The sequence below is a fragment of the Scyliorhinus torazame genome, chromosome 2, assembly GCF_047496885.1.
Source record: "Scyliorhinus torazame isolate Kashiwa2021f chromosome 2, sScyTor2.1, whole genome shotgun sequence".
Classification (NCBI taxonomy): Eukaryota; Metazoa; Chordata; class Chondrichthyes; order Carcharhiniformes; family Scyliorhinidae; genus Scyliorhinus; species Scyliorhinus torazame.
The window spans coordinates 99,220,535-99,247,010 of record NC_092708.1 but is presented as its reverse complement, the minus strand read 5'-3'; the positions used below and the strand labels follow the sequence as shown (position 1 = coordinate 99,247,010).

At 48.7% G+C, this 26,476-nt stretch overlaps 1 protein-coding gene across 8 annotated transcripts in view; it reads right to left on the bottom strand.

Annotated features, from left to right (window-relative positions):
* Nucleotides 1–26,476, bottom strand: part of baz2ba (bromodomain adjacent to zinc finger domain, 2Ba) — a 603,362-nt gene that overhangs the window by 211,409 nt on the left and 365,477 nt on the right. For all 8 annotated transcript variants that reach the window (XM_072474620.1, XM_072474664.1, XM_072474673.1 and 5 more), the window contains one exon: nucleotides 24,615–24,884. In XM_072474620.1, coding sequence (XP_072330721.1) covers nucleotides 24,615–24,884 — 270 coding nt within the window. The remainder of the gene's footprint in view (nucleotides 1–24,614; nucleotides 24,885–26,476) is intronic.

The window sequence follows — 26,476 nt, the reverse complement described above, 5'->3', positions numbered from 1 at the left end:
TGAAAAGTAATCCTTCCCTCAATCTCTCTGAAAAAAGCCTTTGGCAGGAAAATCGGCAGGCATTGAAAAATAAACAGAAATCATGGCAGCACGTTCATTTTAACCGCCTGTACCCGAGCCGCCAGTGACAGAGGGAGACCATCCCACCTTGCGAGGTCAGCTTTCACTTTCCCCACCAAATTAGAAATGTTGTACCTGCGGAGCCCCCCTCCCACTCCTGGGCAGCCTGCACCCCTAGATACCTAAAGTGAATCCCTGCCCTACGGAATGGCAGCCCCCCCACCCCTGCCCCCACCCCCGGCCGAGACACCACAAAATACTCACTCTTGTCTAGATTTAGTTTGTACTCCGAGAAAGACCCAAACACTCCAATATTCCCCCTTTCGACACACTCGGTTCCGACACGTATAACACGGTTCCGACACGTATAACAGCAAATCATCGGCATATAAGGACACCCTATTCTCTATCCGCCCCCCGCAGTATTCCTTTCCATACCCCCGAACTTCGTTAATGCGATGGCCAACGGCTCAATCGCAAGTGCAAACAGCAGGGGGGGACATAGGACATCCCTCCCTAGTCCCATGGTGGAGAGAAAAGTTTCTCAAGCTGATGTTGTTTGTGCGGACACTCGGCCTCGGCTCCTTATATAGTAGCTTTACCCAGTTCACAAATCTTGGTCCAATCCCAAACCGCTCCAGAACTGACATCAAATACTCCCATTCTACCCGGTCAAATGCCTTCTCAGCATCCAGTGCCACAACTTCCTCTGTTTCCTTCCCCTCTGCTGGTGCCATTACGATGTTCAATACCTTTCTAACGTTTGAAAAGGGCTGCCTCCCTCTCACGAACCCCGTCTGATCTTCACCTATCACCTTCGGGAGGCCCTCCTCCAGTCTACCCGCCAGTACCTTCGCCAATACTTTTGCGTCCACATTCAGAAGCAATATGGGCCTAAATGACCCACACTCCGTTGGATCCGTATCTTTCTTTAGCAACTGGGAAATAGGCGCCTGCCCCAAAGTTTGTGGCAACACCTCCTCCCCTATCGCCTCTTCAAACATCCCCACCATCAGGGGTGCCAGCTAGTCCTTGAATTTTTTACAATATTACACCGGAAACTCATCCGGCCCTGTCACCTTCCCCGACTGCATCCTCCCAATCCCATCCTTTATCTCCTGCTGCACTATCGCTCCTTCTAATGTAGCCCTGTCCCCCTCCCCGAACCTCAGGTACTCCAACACATCTAGAAATTCCTGCATCTCACGGTCTCCCCCAAGTGGCACTGACCTGTACAACCTCTTCTCTCCGGAGCTGACCTGCTAACATATCGCCTTATCTCCATGTTCGTAAACTGCCCCCCTTGCTCGTCTCAGTTGGCGCACCGCCTTCCTGGTAGATAGTCGGTCAAAGCTCGCCTGTAGTTCCTTCCTCTTTTCCAGCTTTGCTGGGTCTCCATCTTCTGCATAACTCCAATCTACCTCCAACATCTCATCTATTACCCTATGCCGCTCCAACCTCTCCTCTTTGTCCACCCTGGCCTTAAATGAAATCACATCCCCCCCATCACCACCATCTTTAGAGCCTCCCAGACAACTGCCTTCGACACCTCACCGTACAGTTGAAACCTACATATTCCTTAATTACCTTTTCAATTTTGTCACAGAACACTTGGTCCCCCAAAAGTCCCACATCTAATTTCCACCCCGGCCTCTACACTACCCCCTTCTCCAGTACCATATCCACCCAATGCGCAGCATGATCTGACACTGCAATTGCCGAGTATTCCGACCCCTTAACCCCAGCCAGCAAAGCCTTCCCCACCACGGAAAAGTGGGAAATCGATGCCTGCCCCAAAGTTTGTGGCAACACCCCCTTTCCGATCGCCTCTTCAAACATCCCCACCATCAGGGGTGCCAGCTTATCCTTGAATTTTTTATAATATTCCGCCAGAAACCCATTCGGCCCCGCCACCTTCCCCGACTGCATCCACCCAATCGCATCCTTTATCTCCTGCTCCACTAGCGCTCCTTCTAATGTAGCCCTGTCCCCCTCCCCTAACCTCAGGTACTCCAACCCATCTAGAAATTCCTGCATCTCACGGATTTCCCCAGGTGGCTCTGACCTGTACAACCTCTCATAAGATTCCTCAAAAACCTTGTTAATCAGATCCGAAGCCACCACCAACTTCCCTGCCCTAAACCTCACCTGAACAATTTCCCTTGCCGCTGCCTCCCTCTGGAGCTGACCTGCTAACATACGCCCTGCCTTATCTCCATGTTCGTAAACTGCACCCTTGCTCGCCTCAGTTGGCGCACCACCTTCCTGGTAGATAGCCAGGAGCTCGCCTGTAGTTCCTTTCCCAGCTTCACTGGGTCCCCATCTTCTGCATAACTCCTATCTACCTCCAACATCTCATCTATTACCCTCTGCCACTCCAACCTCTCCTCTTTGTCCACCCCGGCCTTAAACAAATCACCTTACCCCTGCCTTTAGAGCCTCCCAGACAACTGCCTTCGACACTTCGCCCGTACAGTTGAAACCTACATATTCCTTAATTACCTTTTCAATTTTGTCACAGAACACTTGGTCCCCCAAAAGCCCCACATCTAATTTCCACCTCAGCCTCTGCGCTACCCCCTTCTCCAGTACCATATCCACCCAATGCGGAGCATGATGACACTGCAATTGCCCAGTGTTCCTTAACCCCAGCCAGCAAAGCCTTCCCCACCATGAAAAAGTCGATCCGCGAGTATACCTTCTGGACTGCTGAGAAAAACGAGTACTCCCGTTCCCTCAGGTGCAGAAACCTCCAAGGGTCCACCCCTCCCAATTCCACCATGAGCCCAGCCAACGCCTTTGCCCCCCCCCCCCTGATGGGACCAGCGAGCGCAGCCGTGACCTGTCCAACTTTGGCTCCTGCACCAAGTTCCAGTCCCCCCCCCCACTATCAGTTCGTGTGTGTCCAAGTCGGGAGTGACCCCAAACACCTTCTTTGCGAATCCCACATTGTCCCAATTGGGACCATATACACTTAACAGCGCCACTAACCTCCCCTCCAGCGCCCCTGTCACAATCACATATCTACCCTCCTGATCTGCTACCACCTTCTCCATCTGGAAGCGTACTCTTTTGCGGACCATTACCGCTATCCCTCGAGCCCTGCCGTCAAATCCAGAGTGAAACACCTGACTAACGCAGCCCTTTTTAAGTCTCACCTGGTCCTTCACCCTTAAAATGTGTCTCCTGCAGCATTGCTATATCGGCTTTCAAACTTTTAAGATGCGCAAGAACCCTTGACCGGACCTCCTAACCCCCTCACCTTCCACGTGACTATCCTAACTGGGGGTCTCTCACCCCCCCCACCCTTCTTATCTACCATCATCATACCACCGGGCCCTGCCCCATGAGCCTGACCCACCCCGATCCATTATTAACATCAAATCCCTTTCCCCCCTCCCAAAAACCCCCCAACATTTCCTCTCGAAACAACATCTCCCAGCATCAATAAGACCATAAGACATAGGAGCGGAAGTAAGGCCATTCGGCCCATCGAGTCCACTCCACCATTCAATCATGGCTGATTTCAACTCCATTTACCCGCTCTCTCTCCATAGCCCTTAATTCCTCGAGAAATCAAGAATTTATCAACTTCTGTCTTAAAGACATTCAACGTCCCGGCCTCCAATGAATTCCACAGACCCACCACTCTCTGGCTGAAGAAATTTCTCCTCATCTCTGTTCTAAAGTGACTCCCTTTTATTCTAAGGCTGTGCCCCTGGGTCCTAGTCTCCCCTGCTAATGGAAACAACTTCCCTACATCCACCCTATCTAAGCCATTCATTATCTTGTAAGTTTCTATTAGATCTCCCCTCAACCTCCTAAACTCCAATGAATATAATCCCAGGATCCTGACGTTCATCGTATGTTAGGCCTACCATTCCTAGGATCATCCGTGTTAATCTCCGCTGGACCCGTTCCAGTGCCAGTATGTCCTTCCTGAGGTGTGGGGCCCAAAATTGCTCACAGTATTCTAAATGGGGCCTAACTAATGCTTTATAAAGCTTCAGAAGTACATCCCTGCTTTTATATTCCAAGCCTCTTGAGATAAGTGACAACATTGCATTTGCTTTCTTAATTACGGACTCAACCTGCAAGTTTACCTTTAGAGAATCCTGGACTAGGACTCCCAAGTCCCTTTGCACTTCAGCATTATGAATTTTGTCACCGTTTAGAAAATAGTCCATGCCTCTATTCTTTTTTCCAAAGTGCAAGACCTCGCACTTGCCCACGTTGAATTTCATCAGCCATTTCTTGGACCACTCTCCTAAACTGTCTAAATCTTTCTGCAGCCTCCCCACCTCCTCCATACTACCTGCCCCTCCACCTATCTTTGTATCATCGGCAAACTTAGCCAGAATGCCCCCAGTCCAGTCATCTAGATCGTTCATATATAAGGAGAACAACTGTGGCCCCAACACTGAACCCTGCGGGACACCACTCGTCACCGGTTGCCATTCCGAAAAAGAACCTTTTATCCCAACTCTCTGCCTTCTGCCTGACAGCCAATCGTCCATCCATGTTAGTACCTTGCCTCGAATACCATGGGCCCTTATTTTACTCAGCAGTCTCCCGTGAGGCACCTTATCAAAGGCCTTTTGGAAGTCAAGATAGGTAACATCCATTGGCTCTCCTTGGTCTAACCTATTTGTTATCTCTTCAAAGAACTCTAACAGATTTGTCAGGCACGACCTCCCCTTACTAGATCCATGCTGACTTGTCCTAATCCGACCCTGCACTTCCAAGAACTTAGAAATCTCATCCTTAACAATGGATTCTAGAATCTTGCCAACAACCGAGGTTAGGCTAATTGGCCTATAATTTTCCATCTTTTTCCTTGTTCCCTTCTTGAACAGGGGGGTTACAACAGCGATTTTCCAATCCTCTGGGACTTTCCCTGACTCCAGTGACTTTTGAAAGATCATAACTAACGCCTCCACTATTTCTTCAGCTATCTCCTTTAGAACTCTAGGATGTAGCCCATCTGGGCCCGGAGATTTATCAATCTTTAGACCTTTTAGTTTCTCTAGCACTTTCTCCTTTGTGATGGCTACCATATTCAACTCTGCCCCCTGACTCTCCGGAATTGTTGGGATATTACTCATGTCTTCTACTGTGAAGACTGACGCAAAGTACTTATTTAGTTCCTCAGCTATTTCCTCGTCTCCCATCACAAAATTACCAGCGTCATTTTGGAGTGGCCCAATGTCAACTTTTGCCTCCCGTTTGTTTTTAATGTATTTAAAGTATGTATCTTCAGACAAGAATTGAAGTGCATAAGTTGGGAACATAGGCTGACAGGGAAGGACACAAGTGAAATGTGGAACTTGTTCAAGGAACAGGTGCTACGTGTCCTTGATATGTATGTCCCTGTCAGGCAGGGAAGAGATGGTCGAGTGAGGGAACCATGGTTGACAAGAGAGATTGAATGTCTTGTTAAGAGGAAAAAGGTGACTTATGTAAGGCTGAGGAAACAAGGTTCAGACAGGGCATTGGAGGGATACAAGATAGCCAGGAGGGAACTGAAGAAAGGGATTAGGAGAGCTAAGAGAGGGCATGAACAATCTTTGGCGGGTAGGATCAAGGAAAACCCCCAAGGCCTTTTACACATATGTGAGAAATATGAGAATGACGAGAGCGAGGGTAGGTCCGATCAAGGACAGTAGCGGGAGATTGTGTATTGAGTCTGAAGAGATAGGAGAGGTCTTGAACGAGTACTTTTCTTCTGTATTTACAAATGAGAGGGGCGATATTGTTGGAGAGGACAGTGTGAAACAGATTGGTAAGCTCGAGGAAATACTTGTTAGGAAGGAAGATGTGTTGGGCATTTTGAAAAACTTGAGGATAGACAAGTCCCCCGGGCCTGACGGGATATATCCAAGGATTCTATGGGAAGCAAGAGATGAAATTGCAGAGCCGTTGGCAATGATCTTTTCGTCCTCACTGTCAACAGGGGTGGTACCAGGGGATTGGAGAGTGGCGAATGTCGTGCCCCTGTTCAAAAAAGGGACTAGGGATAACCCTGGGAATTACAGGCCAGTTAGTCTTACTTCGGTGGTAGGCAAAGTAATGGAAAGGGTACTGAAGGATAGGATTTCTGAGCATCTGGAAAGACACTGCTTGATTAGGGATAGTCAGCACGGATTTCTGAGGGGTAGGTCTTGCCTTACAAATCTTATTGAATTCTTTGAGGAGGTGACCAAGCATGTGGATGAAGGTAAAGCAGTGGATGTAGTGTACATGGATTTTAGTAAGGCATTTGATAAAGTTCCCCATGGTAGGCTTATGCAGAAAGTACGGAGGCATGGGATAGTGGGAAATTTGGCCAGTTGGATAACGAACTGGCTAACCGATAGAAGTCAGAGAGTGGTGGTGGATGGCAAATATTCAGCCTGGATCCCAGTTACCAGTGGCGTACCGCAGGGATCAGTTCTGGGTCCTCTGCTGTTTGTGATTTTCATTAATGACTTGGATGAGGGAGTTGAAGGGTGGGTCAGTAAATTTGCAGACGATACGAAGATTGGTGGAGTTGTGGATAGTAAGGAGGGCTGTTGTCGGCTGCAAAGAGACATAGATAGGATGCAGAGCTGGGCTGAGAAGTGGCAGATGGAGTTTAACCCTGAAAAGTGTGAGGTTGTCCATTTTGGAAGGACAAATATGAATGTGGAATACAGGGTTAATGGTAGAGTTCTTGGCAATGTGGAGGAGCAGAGAGATCTTGGGGTCTATGTTCATACATCTTTGAAAGTTGCCACTGAAGTGGATAGAGCTGTGAAGAAGGCCTATGGTGTGCTCGCGTTCATTAACAGAGGGATTGAATTTAAGAGCCGTGAGGTGATGATGCAACTGTACAAAACTTTGGTAAGGCCACATTTGGAGTACTGTGTACAGTTCTGGCCGCCTCATTTTAGGAAGGATGTGGAAGCTTTGGAAAAGGTGCAAAGAAGATTTACCAGGATGTTGCCTGGAATGGAGAGTAGGTCTTACGAGAAAAGGTTGAGGGTGCTAGGCCTTTTCTCATTAGAACGGAGAAGGATGAGGGGCGACTTGATAGAGGTTTATAAGATGATCAGGGGAATAGATAGAGTAGACAGTCAGAGACTTTTTCCCCGGGTGGAACAAACCATTACAACGGGACATAAATTTAAGGTGAAAGGTGGAAGATATAGGAAGGATATCAGAGGTAGGTTCTTTACCCAGAGAGTAGTGGGGGCATGGAATGCACTGCCTGTGGAAGTAGTTGAGTCGGAAACATTAGGGACCTTCAAGCAGCTATTGGATAGGTACATGGATTACGGTTTAATGATATAGTGTAGATTTATTTGTTCTCAAGGGCAGCACGGTAGCATTGTGGATAGCACAATTGCTTCACAGCTCCAGGGTCCCAGGTTTGATTCCGGCTTGGGTCACTGACTGTGCGGAGTCTGCACGTCCTCCCCGTGGCTGCGTGGGTTTCCTCCGGGTGCTCCGGTTTCCTCCCACATTCCAAAGATGTGCGGGTTAGGTGAATTGGCCAATGATAAATTGCCCTTAATGTCCAAATTGCCCTTGGTGTTGGGTGGAGGTGTTGAGTTTGGGTAGGGTGCTCTTTCGAAGAGCCGGTGCAGACTCAAAGGGCCGAATGGCCTCCTTCTGCACTGTAAATTCAATGATAATCTATGATTAATCTAGGACAAAGGTTCGGCACAACATCGTGGGCCGAAGGGCCTGTTCTGTGCTGTATTTTCTATGTTCTATGAAACTTTTACTATCATTCCTAATGTTACTGGCTAGCCTACCGTCATATTTGATCCTCTCTTTCCTTATTTCTCTCTTTGTTATCCTCTGCTTGTTTTTGTAGCCTTCCCAATCTTCTGACTTCCCACTACTCTTTGCCACATTATAGGCTTTCTCTTTTGCTTTGATGCATTCCCTAACTTCCTTTGTCAGCCATGGCTGCCTAATCCCCCCTCTGATAACCTTTCTTTTCTTTGGGATGAACCTCTGTACTGTGTCCTCAATTACTCCCAGAAACTCCTGCCATTGCTGTTCTACTGTCTTTCCCACTATGCTCTGCTCCCAGTCGATTTTCCCATCAAAACCTGCTAACCAGGCTCCAATGTCCGCAGCCCTCCTCTCACCTCACCTCTGTTCACTAGCCGACTTTAGTTAGCTAGCGTGGGTGGTTCCCTCAGCCAAGATATACCGTCCCCTCCCACCCAGTCCCAGAGGAAGAAAAAACAAAAACAACAATCCAACCCATACAGTTCACTAAAATAAGATATAACCGACGCAACACAGAATGCCAATCAACCCAACCAATAACTTGAACTCTGTAACAATGTGAAGAGAATTAAATTACAATACACGTCAGTAAAAGGAAAGTTATAGCATTTATACATTTTCCAGCTCCCCAATCACAGTCCACAATCTCTCTTCCAACTTCGTTCCTCACGTCTGTCCCAAGCCTTCTGCCCTCACGAACACCCCAGCCGCCTCTGCTGTCTCAAAATAAAAGTCTTTGGCATTATACGTCACCCTTAGCTTCGCCGGGTATACCATACCAAATCACACCCTCTTTTTGTACAGTGCCGCCTTCACTCGCCCGAACGCCACTCGTCTTTTTGCCAACTCCACCGTCAGGTCCTGGTAGATCCGAACTCCAGCACCATCCCACTGCACCTCGCGCTTCTGCTTCGCCCAGCTTAACACCTTCTCCTTCATGCAGTACTTATGGAAGCAGATAATTACTGCTCTTGGCGGTTCATTCACTTTGGGCTTCGGCCTTAACGATTGATGAGCTCGGTCCAGTTTGTACCGGGAGGGGTTCTCCCCCTCTCCCATAAGCTCCGTCAACCTCTTAGCGATGTACTCTGTTGGCCTTCGACCCTCTGCCCCTTCGGGCAAGCCCACAATTCTCAGTTTGTGCCGCCTCGAGCGGTTCTCCAAGTCCTCGAGCTTTGCTCGGGGTCCTCTGTTGACCCCCACCACCCTCTGCAGCTCATCCCCCATTGAGGTGAACTGGTCGCTGTGCTGCGACACGGCCTCCTCCACTTCCTTCATCTTCTCGCCCTGCTCTCTCACCTCAGATGTCTTTGCCACAGCTACCCTCACCGGGGCGATTGCCTCCTCCACCAATTACTTCAATGCGACCGCCATCTCCTTCCTCAAAGCCGCCATGTGCCTCGCAAACTGCTTTTCCAGCTCCAACGCCTTCACCTTGGTCATCTTCTCCACCGTAAGTAGTGCAGCCCCACCATGCGGTCCGGCATCCGCCATCTTGTCAGCACTTTTGCTCGTCCTCTCATTCAACGGCGAACCCGCCTTTCCTCCTTTGCACCCTTTAACGGCTTATTATTTTTCCTTTTTTTTCACCCTTCCTTTCTTCTTCAATCTTTTTTCCCCCTCTTTTTTCTTTAATAGAAAAAACAGAAACAAAATTTTTCTCTTCCTTCCTTCAAAAAAAAGGGGAAAAAAACTTTCATCAAATTTCTTTAAAACTTCTTTCTTTTCCTTTTTGTATTCCTCCAGAATTTCCCTGGGACCGGACTTCAATCTTCTCACCACATTCTAGGCGGGAACCATCCGATATGGGACATCTCACCCACATCGCGCCCTGGCTTCGGGCCTGCCGCCTCGGCCTCCATTTAGCTTCGCCCCCGCTGCTCCGACCTCCGCGCGCCCTGGGCCCGACGGCTCAGCACCAGCCGCCCGACACCCGCGCGGGGTTCCTCGTCGGTTTTCAAACTGCCCCGCTTGCTACCCGGGATGGCCCCAAAGGCCACCAATAATTGTGGGGAGAGCGAAGAATCAGGGAAACCCCCAAAAGCGCCGCAAATAGTGGCCACCAGCGGGAGCTCTTCTCGATGCGGCCGACCTGCTCGCAAAAGCCACCGGAAGTCCAACCCTGTGAATTTAACCAGAGATGGGCAGTTTTGATGGCAAAGTTGTGCAACATGTATCAGATGCCAACATATCTGAATATCCATTCAAAGTTGTACTGCAAAGCTCCCCCACAATGGATCACACAGCAGGAACATTGCTGGAGCGTGGAACTGTTTGCTCGATAATGTTGCTTCTGGCAGCATGGCTCACATTGTAGATGTGCTCTGCATTAGAGGGTTCTTAACCAGAGCCTTGATCCATGTGCAGAGGGGACAGTGATTACTGCACAAGAGTCAGCCTGTACTTTGGCAGCCTAATTGTAATAAAGATGGCACTGAAGGTTGTCACACGGGCGGCACAGTAGCACAGTGGTTAGCACTGTTGCTTCACAGCTCCAGGATCCCAGATTCGATTCCCGGCTTGGGTCACTGTCTGTGTGGAGTCTGCACGTTCTCCCCATGTCTACATGGGTTTCCTCGTGTGCTCCAGTTTCCTCCCACAGATGTCCCGAATGATGTGCTGTTAGGTAATTTGGACATTCTGAAGTCTCCATCTGTGTACCCGAACAGGCGCCGAAATGTGGCGACTAGGGGCTTTTCACAGTAACTTCATTCCAATGTTAATGTATGCCAGCTTGTGACAATAAAGATCATTATTATTGGATGAAAGACTTGTGACTTTTGTTGATTTAGAGAGTACATGCATGCATGATGAGTTACTTATGGTGACAGATCAGCAGCACCATCCACAGCTGCAGACCGGCTGACAAACCTATAGAAATTTCTCCACCTGGAGAAGATCAAGTATACTATCCGAGGGTGTGAAGATGGCTTCCATAAAGTGTGGGGGTCATTCACCAAACCATTACAAGACCTGTTCGAAACCAAGAACTGATAGAGTGGGGAGGGGGGATTGGCACTAGAACCACAGAAAGCAGAGAGGAACAAGAGTGGGTGGGGGGACGGGTGGAAACACCAAGGGGCAGGGAGAAAGACCGACACGGGGTTCAGAAGAACCCCCAAAAGACAAGCAGATAACAGGAGGTGAAGAGTAGAAAAGAAGGAAGGGGAGGCTAAGCACCAGGGAGAGGGAAGGGAGGAGGGCACTGCCCACAGACAAACAACCATCCACTGAAATAAAGGACCTAGGATAAGATACGGAAACAACAGAAGAGGGGAAGTTGGGGGGGTGCCGAAATGGAACAACATGTAAACTGTAACCGTCTCATCTATCCTTATGTACAGTTCAAAAATGTAAAAATAAGATGTGACTGAACCTGACAGAAACAAGGCAGTCTTCAAGAAAGAGAGGGGACATAAGGACAGAAGCAGCTAGTGCTAAATGTTAAGCAGAGAAAATGCTGGCCCTGTCACCTGACAGTCACCACATGAAACATGGGCAGGGGCCTGCTCCCAGACTGAAGAGATCGGGTTTGTCAGGATTTAAACAAGACTGGAAGATTCAACTAGTTTGGTTAGAGGGAAGTATATCCAATATGTGCCTCATCATAAAAGTCAGTTCTGGGATTAAGAGTTGCCCGGCTGGAAATGGAAAATACATGAATCAAGCCCGCAGGAGTTAATAATCACTTTGGACTGATTCCTGGAGCATAAAATGTCCAATAAAGAAACAATGTAAAGTACAGCTGCTATGTGGGATTTTTGACAGTGTGAACAATGAGATGGAGGAGGTTCTTTTCTGTAGTTTAAAGTATAACTTGCCTACAAAAATAATGTTTAATCAGTGTTGCATTTGTTTCAGCAAAAGTCTTAACACTTGAAATCTTGTGTAATCCTTGCAGTCAGTCACTGAAAGTTCAAATTTCTTCTTAAAAGCTATCAGTCTCCAAGTTGAATGTAACACATATTTAAATTTTAGATCCGTGTCTCTGCGCCATGGTCCCTGCTAATGTTATTTCATGAGCTACGAAGGACACAAGTCCAAATTTCATTCTGTTCCAAGGTGAAAGCAGAAAGGGCCTAATTTTAACTCTCAGCGGATGGATTAAATTACTTAAATCTTGCCCAATAATATGTTTTTTAAAAAAAACATTTCATTCACGGAAATAATCATAAAAATACCAAGCTAACCGCAGCAACATGTAACAAATGCCACACTCCCTGCACCTCCCCCACCCCCGACCAACGCCCCTCTACCCCTCTACTCAGTTTGCCCCCCTCCCCCATTCAAACACAACAAAGCCCCCCCCCCCCCCCGATGAATCAATACTCCTTAAAGAAGTTTAGAAACAGCTACCACCTCAAGGTCCGCCCCCGCGAATGGCAAATCTGATCTTCTACAAATGCAGGAACTCTGCTAAATCACTCACCATACCTCTGCCTTTGGCGGCTCCGAGACCAGACAACACAACAAAATCTGTCTCTGGGTTATCAGGGAGTCAAAGGCCAAGACATCGGTTTCTCTCCCACCTCTACTCCCGGATCCTCCGACACTCCAAATATTGCCACCTCCAGACTCAAAGCTACCTTTGTCATGATATGCAGACATGCAGATAATGACATACAGACAGGCACAGGCAGGCAGCTAATGAACACAGAGAACAGGACATGATCAATAAGCAGGCAGGACACTCAGGGGTGGTATCTCACTATAAAAGGCACGAGGCGCTCACACTCTGCCTCTTTCCACTGATGAACATCTACAGAGCGAGTCAGGATGTATTTACGTATCAGAACTCCAGCACGTGGCTAAGAGCCTGGTTCAGTCAGACAGAGTAACCACACTTAGGTTGGCAGAGAGTCGAACTCAGAGAACTGTGCTGCTGGTTCAATAAATCAGATTGAACAAACTTCAAGGTCTGGAGTATCTTTTGGTTAAAGCTGCATCCAGTTGCAGCCTGTGTTATCCCAGAAAACATAACACAACATGCTACCAGGTGACTGCTTAATCTAGGTGGTTTACCTCAGTCCGTTCCGTGACGACCAGTGAATGTATCCTGGCACCATGGAGAAGATTCAGGCTCCTCACCAGCTCAGGATCTCTGGCAATCTCAGTGCCAACTGGTGGACATTCAAGCAAAAGTTTCTGCTGTACATCGAAGCTTCAGACCTCGTGGGTGCGTCTGATGCAAGGAAGATCGCGCTTCTCCTCTCAACTGCGGGTGATCAAGCCATCAAACTCTTCAACTCTTTTCACTTCACCGAAGGCCAGGACAAGGCAAAGTTTCAGACCATCCTGGACAAGTTTGACAGTCACTGTGAAGTGGACACCAATGAAATCTTCGAGCGCTACATATTCAGACAGCGTCTACAAGGTAAAGATGAATCTTTCAACTCCTTCTTAACTAACCTCCGCCTGCAAGCGCTGTCCTACAACTTTGGTGATATTGCTGACTCCATGATCAGAGACCAAATCATTTTTGGAGTTCACTCTGATCCTCTGAGGGAGCAGCTACTGAAAATCAAGCATATGACCCTGCCAGTCGTGATTGAAACATGCACAGTGCATGAGCATGCTAAAAATCGCTGTGCCCTGTACAAATCGGCTGAAAATGAGAAACTTGCCTCCCACGAGGCAGAGAGTGTGCAGGCCATTTCCCGGACGCAGCGCCTCAGCATTGATGAAAGCGGCCATTTCGCATGCTTTTCCCAGGGCCTCACGTATGCGCGATGCGAACGGGACAACGAAGCGGCCGACACCCGCACTGCGCATGTGCGACGACGCGCGGAGCGTCAGGAAGCCGACGTCATGATGTGCTCAAACTGCGGCAACGCCCACTTAAAAAAACACTGCCCTGCAAGAGGCAGGCGATGTTTAAACTGCGGGAAGCCTGGACACTATGCAGCCTTGTGCAGGTCTTCACCACCAGTCAGGGGCCAGTGCTCCCACTTCCAACAATGGCGCGTTCAGAGTGTGCAACAACGATTACAGGATTCTGATCCTGGCAGCACAACGGATCCAGAAAAAGAATGCCTACTGTGTGGGCACCATTACCAAATGTGAATATGCCACATCCAACTCTCACAAAGTCAATCCATCCTCGCTGTGGATTCTGCGGACAAATGGAGTGCGGTGATGCAGGTCAACCACTGCTCCATCCAGTTTAAGCTGGACACAGGTGTTTTTTCAACCTCCTCTCACAGGCAGATTTCAAACGCATCAAAAAGCCCCAAGGTCCTTCTCGCAGCCTGCAGGCTCCTGGACTGTAACGGAAATGCCCTCACGGCACTGGGACCCTGCCATCTACTCGTCTCCAACCGGAGCATCCTTGCACGGTTAAGTTTTGAAATTGTCAAGCCACACAGGGCATCCCTACTTGGCGTGCATGCCTGCAAGCAGTTGAACCTCGTGTAGCAGGTTTACACAACGACATCCTCCAATGTGAATCTTCAGGCCGGCATTGAACATAGAACAGACAGTGCAGAAGGCGGCAATTCGGCCCATCGAGTCTGCACCGGCCCACTTAAGCCCTCGCTTCCACCCTATCTCCGTAACCCAATAACCCCTCCTAACCTTTTGGACACGAAGGACAATTTAGCATGGCCAATCCACCGAACCTGCACGTCTTTGGACTGTGGGAGGAAACCGGAGCACCCGGAGGAAACCCACGCAGATACAGGCAGAACGTGCAGTCTCCGCACAGACAGTGACCCAGTGGGGAATCGAACCTGGGACCCTGGCGCTGTGTAGCCACATTGTTAATCACTTGTGCTACCGTGCTGCCCACACATCCAGATACTGAGCGACATCCTCGCTCAGTATCTGGAGGTGTTCGACGGGTTGGGCACGCTGCCATATTGATAAAAGATTGTTATGACCGGATGCCAAGCCAGTGGTCCACACACCACGCCAGGTCCCGACTCCGCTGAGGGAGCACCTGAAGGCACAGCTCAAGGATCTTCAGCAACAGGGTATCATTTCCAAGGGAACCGAACCGACTGACTGGGTCAGCTCGATGGTATGTGTTAGAAAGCGTTCGGGAGACCTGCGCATCTGCATTGGTCCCAAGGATCTCAATAAGAATATAATGCGTGAATACTAACCCATCCCGAAGCGGGAGGAACTCACCAGTGAGATGGCACACGCACATTTTTTCACCAAGTTAGATGCGTCACATGGATTTTGGCAAATCCAGCTGGATGAGTCCAGCAGAAGGCTCTGCACCTTCAACACACCGTTTGGCAGATACTGCTATAATCGCATGCCGTTTGGCATTGTCTCGGCATCGGAGATCTTCCATCGCATCATGGAGCAGATGATGGAGGGCATTGAAGGGGTTCGTGTGTACGTGGACGACATCATCAAATGGTCCACGACCCCTGAAGAGCATGTTTCCTGTCTCCAGCAGGTATTCCGCCATGTCCATGCCAATGGCCTGAAGCTGAACAGGTCCAAATGTTGCTTTGGCATGTCGACACGCAAGTTCCTAGGAGACCAGATCTCTCAGCAGGGCGTGTGCCCCGACAGAGACAAGGTCAAGGCCATCGAAGCCATGAAGGTCCCTGAAGGCAAGAAGGCGGTGTTGCGCTTCCTGGGCATGGTTAATTTTCTGGGCAAGTTCATCCCAAACCTGGCTTCACACACCACGGCTCAACGAAACCTCGTGATAAAGTCCACTGCCTTTGAGTGGAAGGCAGCACATCAGGCAGAGTGGTTGGAGCTGAAAGCCAAGCTCACCACTGCACCTGCCTTGGCATTTTTCGACCCAGACAGGGAGACGAAGATCTCTACAGATGCGAGCCAGGATGGCATCGGCGGTGCTTCTTCAACACGATGACACTTCATCCTGGGCACCAGTAGCCGACGCATCGAGGGCCATGACGCCCACCGAAACAAGGTATGCGCAAATCAAAAAGGAATGCCTGGGTCTTCTCACTGGCATTCTCAAGTTTCACGACTATGTCTACGGCCTGCCGACATTCACTGTTGAGACGGATCATAGGCCTCTGGTCCACGTTATCCACAAGGACCTGAACGACATGATGCCTCGGTTGCAGCGCATCCTCCTCAAACTCATACGGTACGACTTTGACTTTGTGTACACGCCTGGAAAGGAGCTCATCATCGCTGATGCATTGTCCCGCTCCATCACATTGCCGAGTGAACCGCTGGAAATCATCCAGCAGATTGAATCACAGGTGCAGCTGTGTGCTAGCACCATCCCGGCGTCTGATGAGAAGGTGGTTCGTATCCGCGAGGAGACAGCCAAAGACCCCCTCTTGCAGCATGTCAAGCACCAACTCGCCAATGGCTGGCAGAAAGGGCAGTGCCCTCAATTTTACAATGTAAAGTACGACCTGACGGTGATAGATCGTATCCTCCTCAAGCTGGACCGGATTGTCATTCCACACAGTCTCCAGAGCTTGGTGCTCCACCAAATCCATGAGGGACACCTGGGCGTCGAGAAGGCTGTCTATTGGCCCGGTATTAGCCAGGACATCTCAAACATGGTCCTCAACTGTGCGACCTGTCAACGCTTCCAGCCAGCGCAGAGCAATGAGACGCTTCAGCAGCATGAAATCGAGACCTCCCCGTGGTCCAAGGTTGGCATCGACCTCTTTCGTGCGAATGGTCGTGACTACGTGTTGATTATTGACTATTTCTCCAATTGCCCTGAAGTCGTGAAGCTCTCAGACCTCAGATCTCGGACCGTCTTCAAGGCCTGTAAGGAGACTTTCTCCAGGCATGGTATCCCACTCACTGTCATGAGTGACAATGGCCCGTGCTTCAACAGCCACGAGTGGTCTCTGTTTGCCAAGTCATACCATTTCAAACATGTCACTTCCAGCCCACACCATCCGCAGTCCAATGGGAAGGTTGAAAAAGGGGTGTACATTGTGAAACAGCTTATCTGCAAGGCCGCGGATTCTGCTTCTGACATCTACCTCGCGCGCTTGCATACAGGGTGACCCCACTGTCCACTGGCATGTCGCCGGCTCAACTCCTGACGAACAGAGACCTGCGGACGACACTAGCAGCTATACACTTGCCTAACCTGGATCACTTTCCGGTGCTGCAGAAGGTGTAGCAGCTCCGAAACCAGCAAAAGCAGGGCTATGATGTTCATGCCACCGATTTGCCCATGTTATCCCCGGCAGACACTGTCAGGATCAAGATACCGGAGGGGGGCTGGTCTGCCCCATCTGTCGTTGTTCGACAGGCTGCGCCCCGCTCGTATGTTGTACGTATGGCTGATCGTTCTGTTGTGCGACGAAACAATCGGGCACTGCGCAAAGTTGCCTGCCCACAACCGCTTTCTTCTCAGTTTCCGTCCGTTGTTTTGCCACCTCCTGATACCTCGAACTACGAGGCCACCAGTCAGGCTTCCATCCCGCCTGTCAAGGCGCCATCGTTCCCACCACCACCTCTCCGGCGGTCGACAAGGATCAGACGCAAGCCCCAGAGACTGGACTTATGAACATTTGTTTTGTTTGCTATGTTCTGTTTTCTCACATTAGACAGCTGTCTTCACATAGTAAATACGTTCACATATGCCACCGCTTGTAAATATGTTAATATATGCCACCACATGTAAGTACGTTCCCATATGCCAACAAAACATTTTTTAAAAAGGGGAGATGTCATGATATAGAGACATGCAGATAATGATATATGGACAGGCAGCTGATGAACACAGAGAACAGAACATGACCAATGAGCAGGCAGGACACTCATGGGTGGTATCTCACTATAAAAGGCACGGGGCGCTCACACTGCGTCTCTTTCCACTAATGAACATCTACAGAGTGAGTCAGGGTGTATTTACAGTATCACACCTCCAGCACGTGGCTAAGAGGTAGTCTGGTTCAGTCATGATGTGGAGATGCCGGCGTTGGACTGGGGTGAGCACAGTAAGAAGTCTTACAACACCAGGTTAAAGTCCAACATGTTTGTTTCGATGTCACTAGCTTTCGGAGCGCTGCTCCTTCCTCAGGTGAATGAAGAGGTATGTTCCAGAAACATATATATATAGACAGATTCAAAGATGTCAGACAATGCTTGGAATACGAGCATCAGCAGGTGATTAAATCTTTACAGTTCCAGAGATGGGGTAACCCCAGGTTAAAGAGGTGTGAATTGTGTCAAGCCAGGACAGTTGGTAGGATTTTGCAGGCCAGATGGTGGGGGATGAATGTAATGCGACATGAATCCCAGGTCCCGGTTGAGGCCGCACTCATGTGAGCGGAACTTGGCTATAAGTTTCTGCTCGGCGATTCTGCGTTGTCGCGCGTCCTGAAGGCCGCCTTGGAGAACACTTACCCGGAGATCAGAGGCTGAATGCCCTTGACTGCTGTAGTGTTCCCCGACTGGAATGGAACATTCCTGCCTGGTGATTGTCGCGCGATGTCCATTCATTCGTTGTCGCAGCGTCTGCATGGTCTCGCCAATGTACCACGCTTCGGGACATCCTTTCCTGCAGCGTATGAGGTAGACAACGTTGGCCGAGTCGCAGGAGTATGTACCCCGTACCTGGTGGGTGGTGTTCTCACGTGTAATGGTGGTATCCATGTCGATAATCTGGCACGTCTTGCAGAGATTGCCATGGCAGGGTCATGTGGTGTCGTGGTAGCTGTTCTGAAGGCTGGGTAGTTTGCTGCAAACAATGGTTTGTTTGAGGTTGCGCGGTTGTTTGAAGGCAAGTAGTGGGGGTGTGGGGATGACCTTGGCAAGATATTCATCTTCATCGATGACGTGTTGAAGACTGTGAAGAAGATGTCGTAGTCTCTCCGCTCCGGGGAAGTACTGGACGACGAAGGGTATTCTGTCGGTTGTGTCCTGCGTTTGTCTTCTGAGGAGGTCGGTGTGTTTTTGTGCTGTGGCGCGTTGGAACTGTCGATCCCGTTCGTACGAGGGCATCTTTCAACGTCTGCATATGTCTGTTACGCTCCTCCTCGTCTGAACAGATCCTGTGTATACGGAGCGCTTGTCCATAGGGGATGGCTTCTTTAATGTGTTTAGGGTGGAAGCTGGAGAAGTGGAGCGTCGTGAGGTTATCCGTGGGTTTGCGGTAAAGCGAAGTGCTGAGGTGACCGTCCTTGATGGAGACGAGTGTATCCAAGAGTGCAACTGATTTTGGAGAGCAGTCCATGGTGAGTCTGATGGTTGGATGGAACTTATTAATGTCATTGTGCAGTCGTTTCAGTGATTCTTCGCCGTGGGTCCAAAGGAAAAAAATGTCATCGATGTATCTGGTGTATAACGTCGGTTGAAGGTCCTGTGCAGTGAGTAGGTCTTGTTCAAACTTGTGCATGAAGGTGTTGGCGTACTGGGGTGCGAATTTGGTCCCAATGGATGTTCCGTGCGTCTGGATGAAGAACTTGTTGTCGAAGGTGAAGACGTTGTGATCCAGAATGCCGGACAGAATACCCTTCATCGTCCAGTACTTCCCCGGAGCGGAGAGACTACAACATCTTCTTCACAGCCTTCAACACGTCATCGATGAAGGAGAACATCTTGCCAAGGTCATCCCCACACCCCCACTACTTGCCTTCAAACAACCGCGCAACCTCAAACAAACCATTGTTTGCAGCAAACTACCCAGCCTTCAGAACAGTGACCACGACACCACACAACCCTGCCATGGCAATCTCTGCAAGACGAACCAGATCATCGACATGGATACTACCATTACACGTGCGAACACCACCCACCAGGTATGCGGTACATACTCGTGCGACTCGGCCAACGTTGTCTACCTCATATGCTGCAGGAAAGGATGTCCCGAAGCGTGGTACATTGGCGAGACCATGCAGACGCTGCGACAAAGAATGAACGGACATCGCACGACAATCACCAGGCAGGAATGTTCCCTTCCAGTCGGGGAACACTTCAGCAGTCAAGGGCATTCAACCTCTGATCTCCGGGTAAGCGTTCTCCAAGGCGGCCTTCAGGACGCGCGACAACGCAGAATCGCCGAGCAGAAACTTAAAGCCAAGTTCCGCACACGAGTGCGGCCTCAACCGGGACCTGGGATTCATGACGCATTACATTCGCCCCCCACCATCTGGCCTGCAAAATCCTACCAACTGTCCTGGCTTGACACAATTCACACCTCTTTAACCTGGGGTTACCCCATCTCTGGACCTGTAAAGATTTAATCACCTGCTGATGCTCGTATTCCAAGCATTGTCTGGCATCTTTGAATCTGTCTATATATATGTTTCTGGAACATACCTCTTCATTCACCTGAGGAAGGAGCAGCGCTCTGAAAGCTAGTGACATCGAAACAAACCTGTTGGACTTTAACCTGGTGTTGTAAGACTTCTTACTGGTTCAGTCAGACAGAGTAACCACACTTGGGTTAGCAGAGAGTTGAACCCATAGAGAACTAAGCTATTGGTTCAATAAATTAGATTGAATTAACTTCAAGGTTTGGAGTAATTTTTGGTTAAAGCTGCATCCAGTTGCAGCCTGTGTTATCCCAGAGTACATAACACAACAACCTCTATCCCCAAATTCTTTGACATTACATCCGAAAATCCCTTCCAAAACTCCCTCAACCTTGGACAAACCCAGAACATATGCACATGGTTCGCCACCACCCCCCCCCACACCTATCCCCCACCCCCGGAAAGAATCAACTCATCCTGGACGCCGTCATGTGGGCTCTATGCACCAACTTAAATTGAATAAGACTTAGTCTAGCACATGGCAAGGACGCATTCAGCCCCCGCAGAGCTTCTCTCCACACTTCGACCCCAACGCCCCTCCCAACTCCTCCTCCCACTTGAGCCTGACCTCCTGCACGGGACCACTCTCCAGTTTCATCAGCCCCCCATACATGTCCGCAACCCTGCCTTCCCAATTTCATCCTCGGACAGAAACTTATCCTGCAGCTCCAGGGACGGAAAGGTCAGAAACAACGGCACTTCCTTCCTAATGAAGTCCCTAACCTGCAGATATCTGAACCTAGTCCCTTTGGTAACTGGTACGTCCCCTCCAACTCAACCAGGTCTGCAAACATCCCTCCCACGAACAAATCTCTAAAGCATTCTATCCCTACCTCCCGCCACCCCTGGAACATCGCATCCAATCCCACCGGCACAAACCTACGATTGTCACAAATCGGCGCCCACAGCGACATGCCTTCCAATCCAACGTATTGCCAACACTGGTTCCAGACCCTCAGTGCTGATACCATCACCGGACTCGTGGAGTATCTGACCGGCGAGAATGGAAGGGGCGCCAACAACAGTGCCCTCAAGTTGGGCCCCTGACATGAGGCCGCTCCATCCAGCCCCAGGCCGACCACTCCTCCACTATCCATTTTCTACCCATTGAAATATTTGCTGCTCAGTAGTAATTCAACAAGCTCAGCAATGTTTACCCCAACCCCCAGGTCGATCCCTCTCCATGAACACCTTCCAAACCTGTGGAGCCTTGCCTCCCCACACAAACCTCAAAATCATCCCATTAACCTTCTAAAAAAACTTAGGAACGTAAATCAGGAGGTTCTGGAATACAAACAAAAATTTCAGCAGCACCATCTGTACCCAACCCTCCCAAGACAATGGCAGCACAACCCACCTTTTAAAGTCTGCCTTCATTCCCTCCACCAACCGTGCCAAGTTCAACTGGTGCAGCTGGGCTCAACTCCGCGCCACCTATATCCCCATGTAGCGAAAACTTGCCCCCACCAGCTGAAGCGGCAATTACCCCAGCCTCCTCTCCTGTACCTGTACATTAATTGGGAACACCTTGCTTTTCCCCATATTCAGCTTGTACCCCGTAGAACGGCCAAACTCCCCCAGAAGCCCCATGATCCTATCGAAGCACCCAACTGGGTCCATAATATACAACAGGAGGTCATCTGCATACAAAGAAACTTGGTGCTCGACCCCGCGCCCCCACTCAATTCCCCACCATTCCCTCAACATCATTTCCAGCAGCTCAATTGCCAGGGCAAAGAGCAGCGGAGAATGCAGGCACCCCTGCCTCGTCCCCCGGTGTAACCCAAAATAATCCTAGCTGACCTTGTGCGTCTGAACACTCACCTTAGGTGCCTTATACAGCAGCTGAACCTAATCCACAAACCCCTGCCCAAACCCAAACTGCCCCAAAACCTCAAACAGATACACCCATTCAACCTGATCAAACACCTTCTCAGAGTCCATTGCCACCACCACTTCCACTTCTCGGCAGCCCAAAGGCATCATAATAATATTAGACAGCCTCCGTAGATTCGCCGATGGCTGGCGCCCCTTCACAAACCCCAAATGATCCTCTCCTATTGCCCCAGTCACTCAGTCCTCTATCCAATTCGCAAGCAGCTTTGCCAACAACTTTGTATCTACATTCAATAACGAGATTTGATAGTACGATTCACGCTGCACCAGAATTTGCCCTTCTTTAAAATGAGCGGTATTAAAGCCTGAGACAGCATGGGACGGGGGAGCTCTCCCCTCACCCTCGACTCATTATACATCTAAACTAACAGGGGCCTGAGCGCCAACCCAAACTTCTTATAAATCTCGCCTGGGAACCCACCGGCCCAGGGCCTTTCCCACCTGCATTAACCTCACACAATCCATCACCTCCCTCAATCTAATCTGGGCCTCCAGGCCCTGCACCTTCGCCTCCTCAATCCTAGGGATCGCCAACCCATCCAAAAAGCCGCCTCATCCCTTCATCCCCCACTGGGGGCTCCGAGTCATACAGTCTTCACCCTATTCGGATCCGATACCACCATGCCCCTTTCATCTCTCATCCTTCCAATTTCTCTCGCTGCCCCTGCTTCCTCAACTGATGTGCAAGCATTCGGCTCACATACTCCCCATGCTCATATCCCGCCCCTCTGGCTCTACGCAGTTGTCCCACCACCTTTTCCGTGGACACCAGCCCAAACTCCATCTGCCTCTCCTTTAACAATGCTTCCACAGGTACCACTGAATTTTTCCAATGCACCATCAGAATGTCCTCCATCAACCTCAGCTCACAGCCCGCTCTGCTCTCTCCCTATGCACTCGAATCAATATAAATTCCCCCCTATCCACCACTTTCAGCACCTCCCAGTGTAGAGATTCAGCATTGCTCAGCTCCACATAATTTCAGATGGCCGCCCACACCTTCTTGCAAACTCCCTCTTGTTTGCCAATAAACCCACATCCAACTTCCACTGCGGCAGTTGAGCTTTTCACTGCACGACCCGTAAATCCACCCAATGCGGCGCATGATACACACAACAATCGCCCAATACTCCGATCCTACCACCCCCGCCAATAACGGCTTGCCCATAATAAAGAAATCAATCCGGGAGTACACCCGGTGCACGTGCGACAAATACAAAAACTCTTTTGCCCTTGACCTCTCAAAGCACCACACCCCCCCACTCCCGTTTCGTTCCATGAGCCCCAACAACTCCTTCGCCGTAGCCAAAACCCTCAGGGACCTAAGGCAGAACCAATCTAACCCAGAGTCCAGAACCGTATTAAAATCTCCCCACATAACCCCATAATCAGCTGGTGCGTGTCCAGGTCTGGAATCTTTCCCAAAACCTGCCTCAAAAGAGCCACATCATCCCAATTTGGGGCATATACATTCACTAGCACTACAGGCTTCCCCTCTAGCTTCCCGCTAACAATCACATACCTACCCCCTGGATTGGTTACAATTCCACCGACCTCAAAAGGTCACCCTTTTTCTGATCAGTGCCACCACCCCCCTCGTCTTCATATACAACCCGGAGTGGAACACCTGCCCAATCCACCCTTCCATAGCCTCATCTGGCCCCCCAGCTTCAGGTGCATCTCCTGAACAAACATAACGTCCGCCTTCAAACTCATTAAATGTGCAATAACGCATGGCCGATTGACCAGGCCAGTTAAACTACGAACATTCCACGTAATTAACCGGGTCAGGGGAGGTCCATGCCGCCCTGCCCCCCCCCCCCTCTCACTGATCTGCGATAGCCCCTCTTTAGCCAGCCCCTCCAGGTCCACTCCTCGCTCCCCCTCGGGCCCTCCCCAAGATGTCCGCCACCATCTCCTCTAATAATAATGTCTTAGTTTAGCAACAGAGTCACATTGGTGTGCACCAATGCGATGCACCATTGCACAGACATCCTACCTTCAAATCCCCAATATCGTCCGCAAGACAGACCAAATCAACTTATGTACCAAAAAGGCAATATTACAGATAAACCAAGTTTCTTCCATTATACCCAAAATATTTTGAAAAATTGATGACATATGCACTATACTACAGAATTTAAAAAAAAATTTGATGTAAATACTACAGCAATTACTGAATAATGAAAATGCTCCCAACAAAAAAGAAACAATCATTCCTCTAACGATACAGCTCCTCAATCATTTAACCAGCTGATGCATGCTGACAAATAAAAGCCCAAGTTTCATCCATATCTACCTACTATGTGCTGCATTAAGATTTTAACAGTAAGGACACTATAACGGGTCGCAACTACTCGGTTTAAAAAGTGAGTAACTGGCCAATTTTTCCACACCCTGATCATTGTCAACAGCCCACATGTAAGTGTACAAATGTAGAAATAAGGAAGGACAGGATTGTATTTCCCGGTGATACTGCGGCTCCCCCTGCCCCCACAACTTATAAGTGGTTGAACTGCTCATCAACAGACATTTTCTAAGCCCACATAAAAAATAGAAAGGTACTGCAGGATGCTTGGCACCCCTCAAAAATGTATCCCAACAAGAAATTGTTGTCTTTAGGAAAAGAGGGAAGGAAAATGGAATGGAAAAAGTAAATATTACCAGATGGTGCAAATGAAGACGACGGGGTCCCTGTGCAGGCCAGCGATGTAGATTCCGATGCCAATGAGCCAGGTGCTGACTTTGAAGTCTTCAATACATGGAGGCTAATGGGTGTTGAATGGGCTGACTGACTGGAAGAAGTGTGACTTGAATAATCAGTTTTGTTTAATTTATGAGGAATTTCTTCTTCATTCTCTGTTTCGGCCTTATCTTGTTCCTTAACTTCTTCATCTGATCCATCTGTGTCTGTCTCTGAGTCACTATCAGCCTCTAATTGGAAAATAATAAATTAAATATTTTAGAAATTCTATAATCAGCCCTGCCTAAACATGTGCAAAATTAAGACGGTCTAAGGTCAAATTAGTCAAGGCACTACCCATAAATAGTGCCAATTTTAATTTGAACTTTTAACTGCACATCACTGCAAATATGTATAATAGAAATCACAAATGCATTTCTAAAGCCATTAAATTGTTTCCAGTACATGACTGTGAAAATGCAAGTAAAATATTACCTTAAATTCCTTCACATTTTCTCTACACTGCATGAGGGAAACATGTGTGTGCTTCAGTTCAGAAGAAGTTGTGATTTATGATTTATGTTGTTTTGGTTGAAAAATGTAAAAGAAATAAGAGGAGTAGGTCATGTGGTCCTTTGAAGTGATTCCACCATTTAATACAATCATGATCTCTAGCTTCAACTCCACCTTCTTGCACTATCCCCATATTAATTAATCACCTTGGTATGCAAAAATCTATCGGTCTCTGCCTTGAACATACTCAACAACTGAGCAGCCACAAAAAAATCTTTAAAAAACTATAATCCTCCGAGTAAAGGAATTCACATCTCAGTCTTAAATGGACAATTGAGACTGTGATTTATGAAACTTTGCCCTCCCTTGTTCATCCAGGAGAACAATTTCCAAACGTCTACCCTATCAAGCCCTTTCAGGCTTGGTTCAGTTAGATCAACTCTGGGAATATAGCCTACTCACTCTCAGCTCAGGAATCAGTTTTGTGACTTGCCATTGCACACCCTCCAAGGCAAGTATATCCTCCTCCCTTAGTATAAAGGTATGTTTCATTCAGGATTTGCAAAAATATTCACTGAAAAGACAATCTAAATTGTACTGTTTTTAATGTGTAATTGATTTATCGGGTACTTCGAAAATTTGAGAACACATGATCAAATCATATGTGTAATAACTATGATTTGCAAAGTTATATTAGGATTAAAACAATTTAAAAATACCGAGTTTGGTCTCAACAGCAGGTTGAATCCAATTCTGGACACCATACCTTCAGGAAGAAGTGAAGGTATTGGTTAGGGGTATAGAAAAGATTCACAAAGTGGTTTCAGGAGTGGGAGGCTTCAGTTACATGTGTAGATTGGAGGAGCTGGGGCTCCTCAGGGAAAAGATTGAGAATAGATTTGAGAGGTGGCCAAAATCATGAGAGGCCAAGACAGAGTAGATAGAGAGAAACTGTTCCCATTGGCCGAAAGGTGAAAAACCCAATTTAAGGCGAGTGGCAGAAAAAAAAAGGCAATGTGAGGTAAAGGTTTTTTGTGCGGCGTGAAGATCTGGAATGCACTGCCTGAAAATGTGGAAGAGATAAGATTCAATCGTGGCTTTCAAAAGAGAACTGCATAATTATCTGGAAGGGAAATAAATTGCAGGACGACAGGAACAGGGTGGAGAAGTTGGACTGGGCGAGTTGCTTTTCCAGGGAGCCAGCACAGATTCAATGGGCCAAATGGCCTCCTTCCATACAGTACCATTCCGTGATTTTATTCTTCCGAAATGTATATCCTGAACGAATGGAAATCAAACCTTTCACCGATCCACAACTAGAATTGATGAA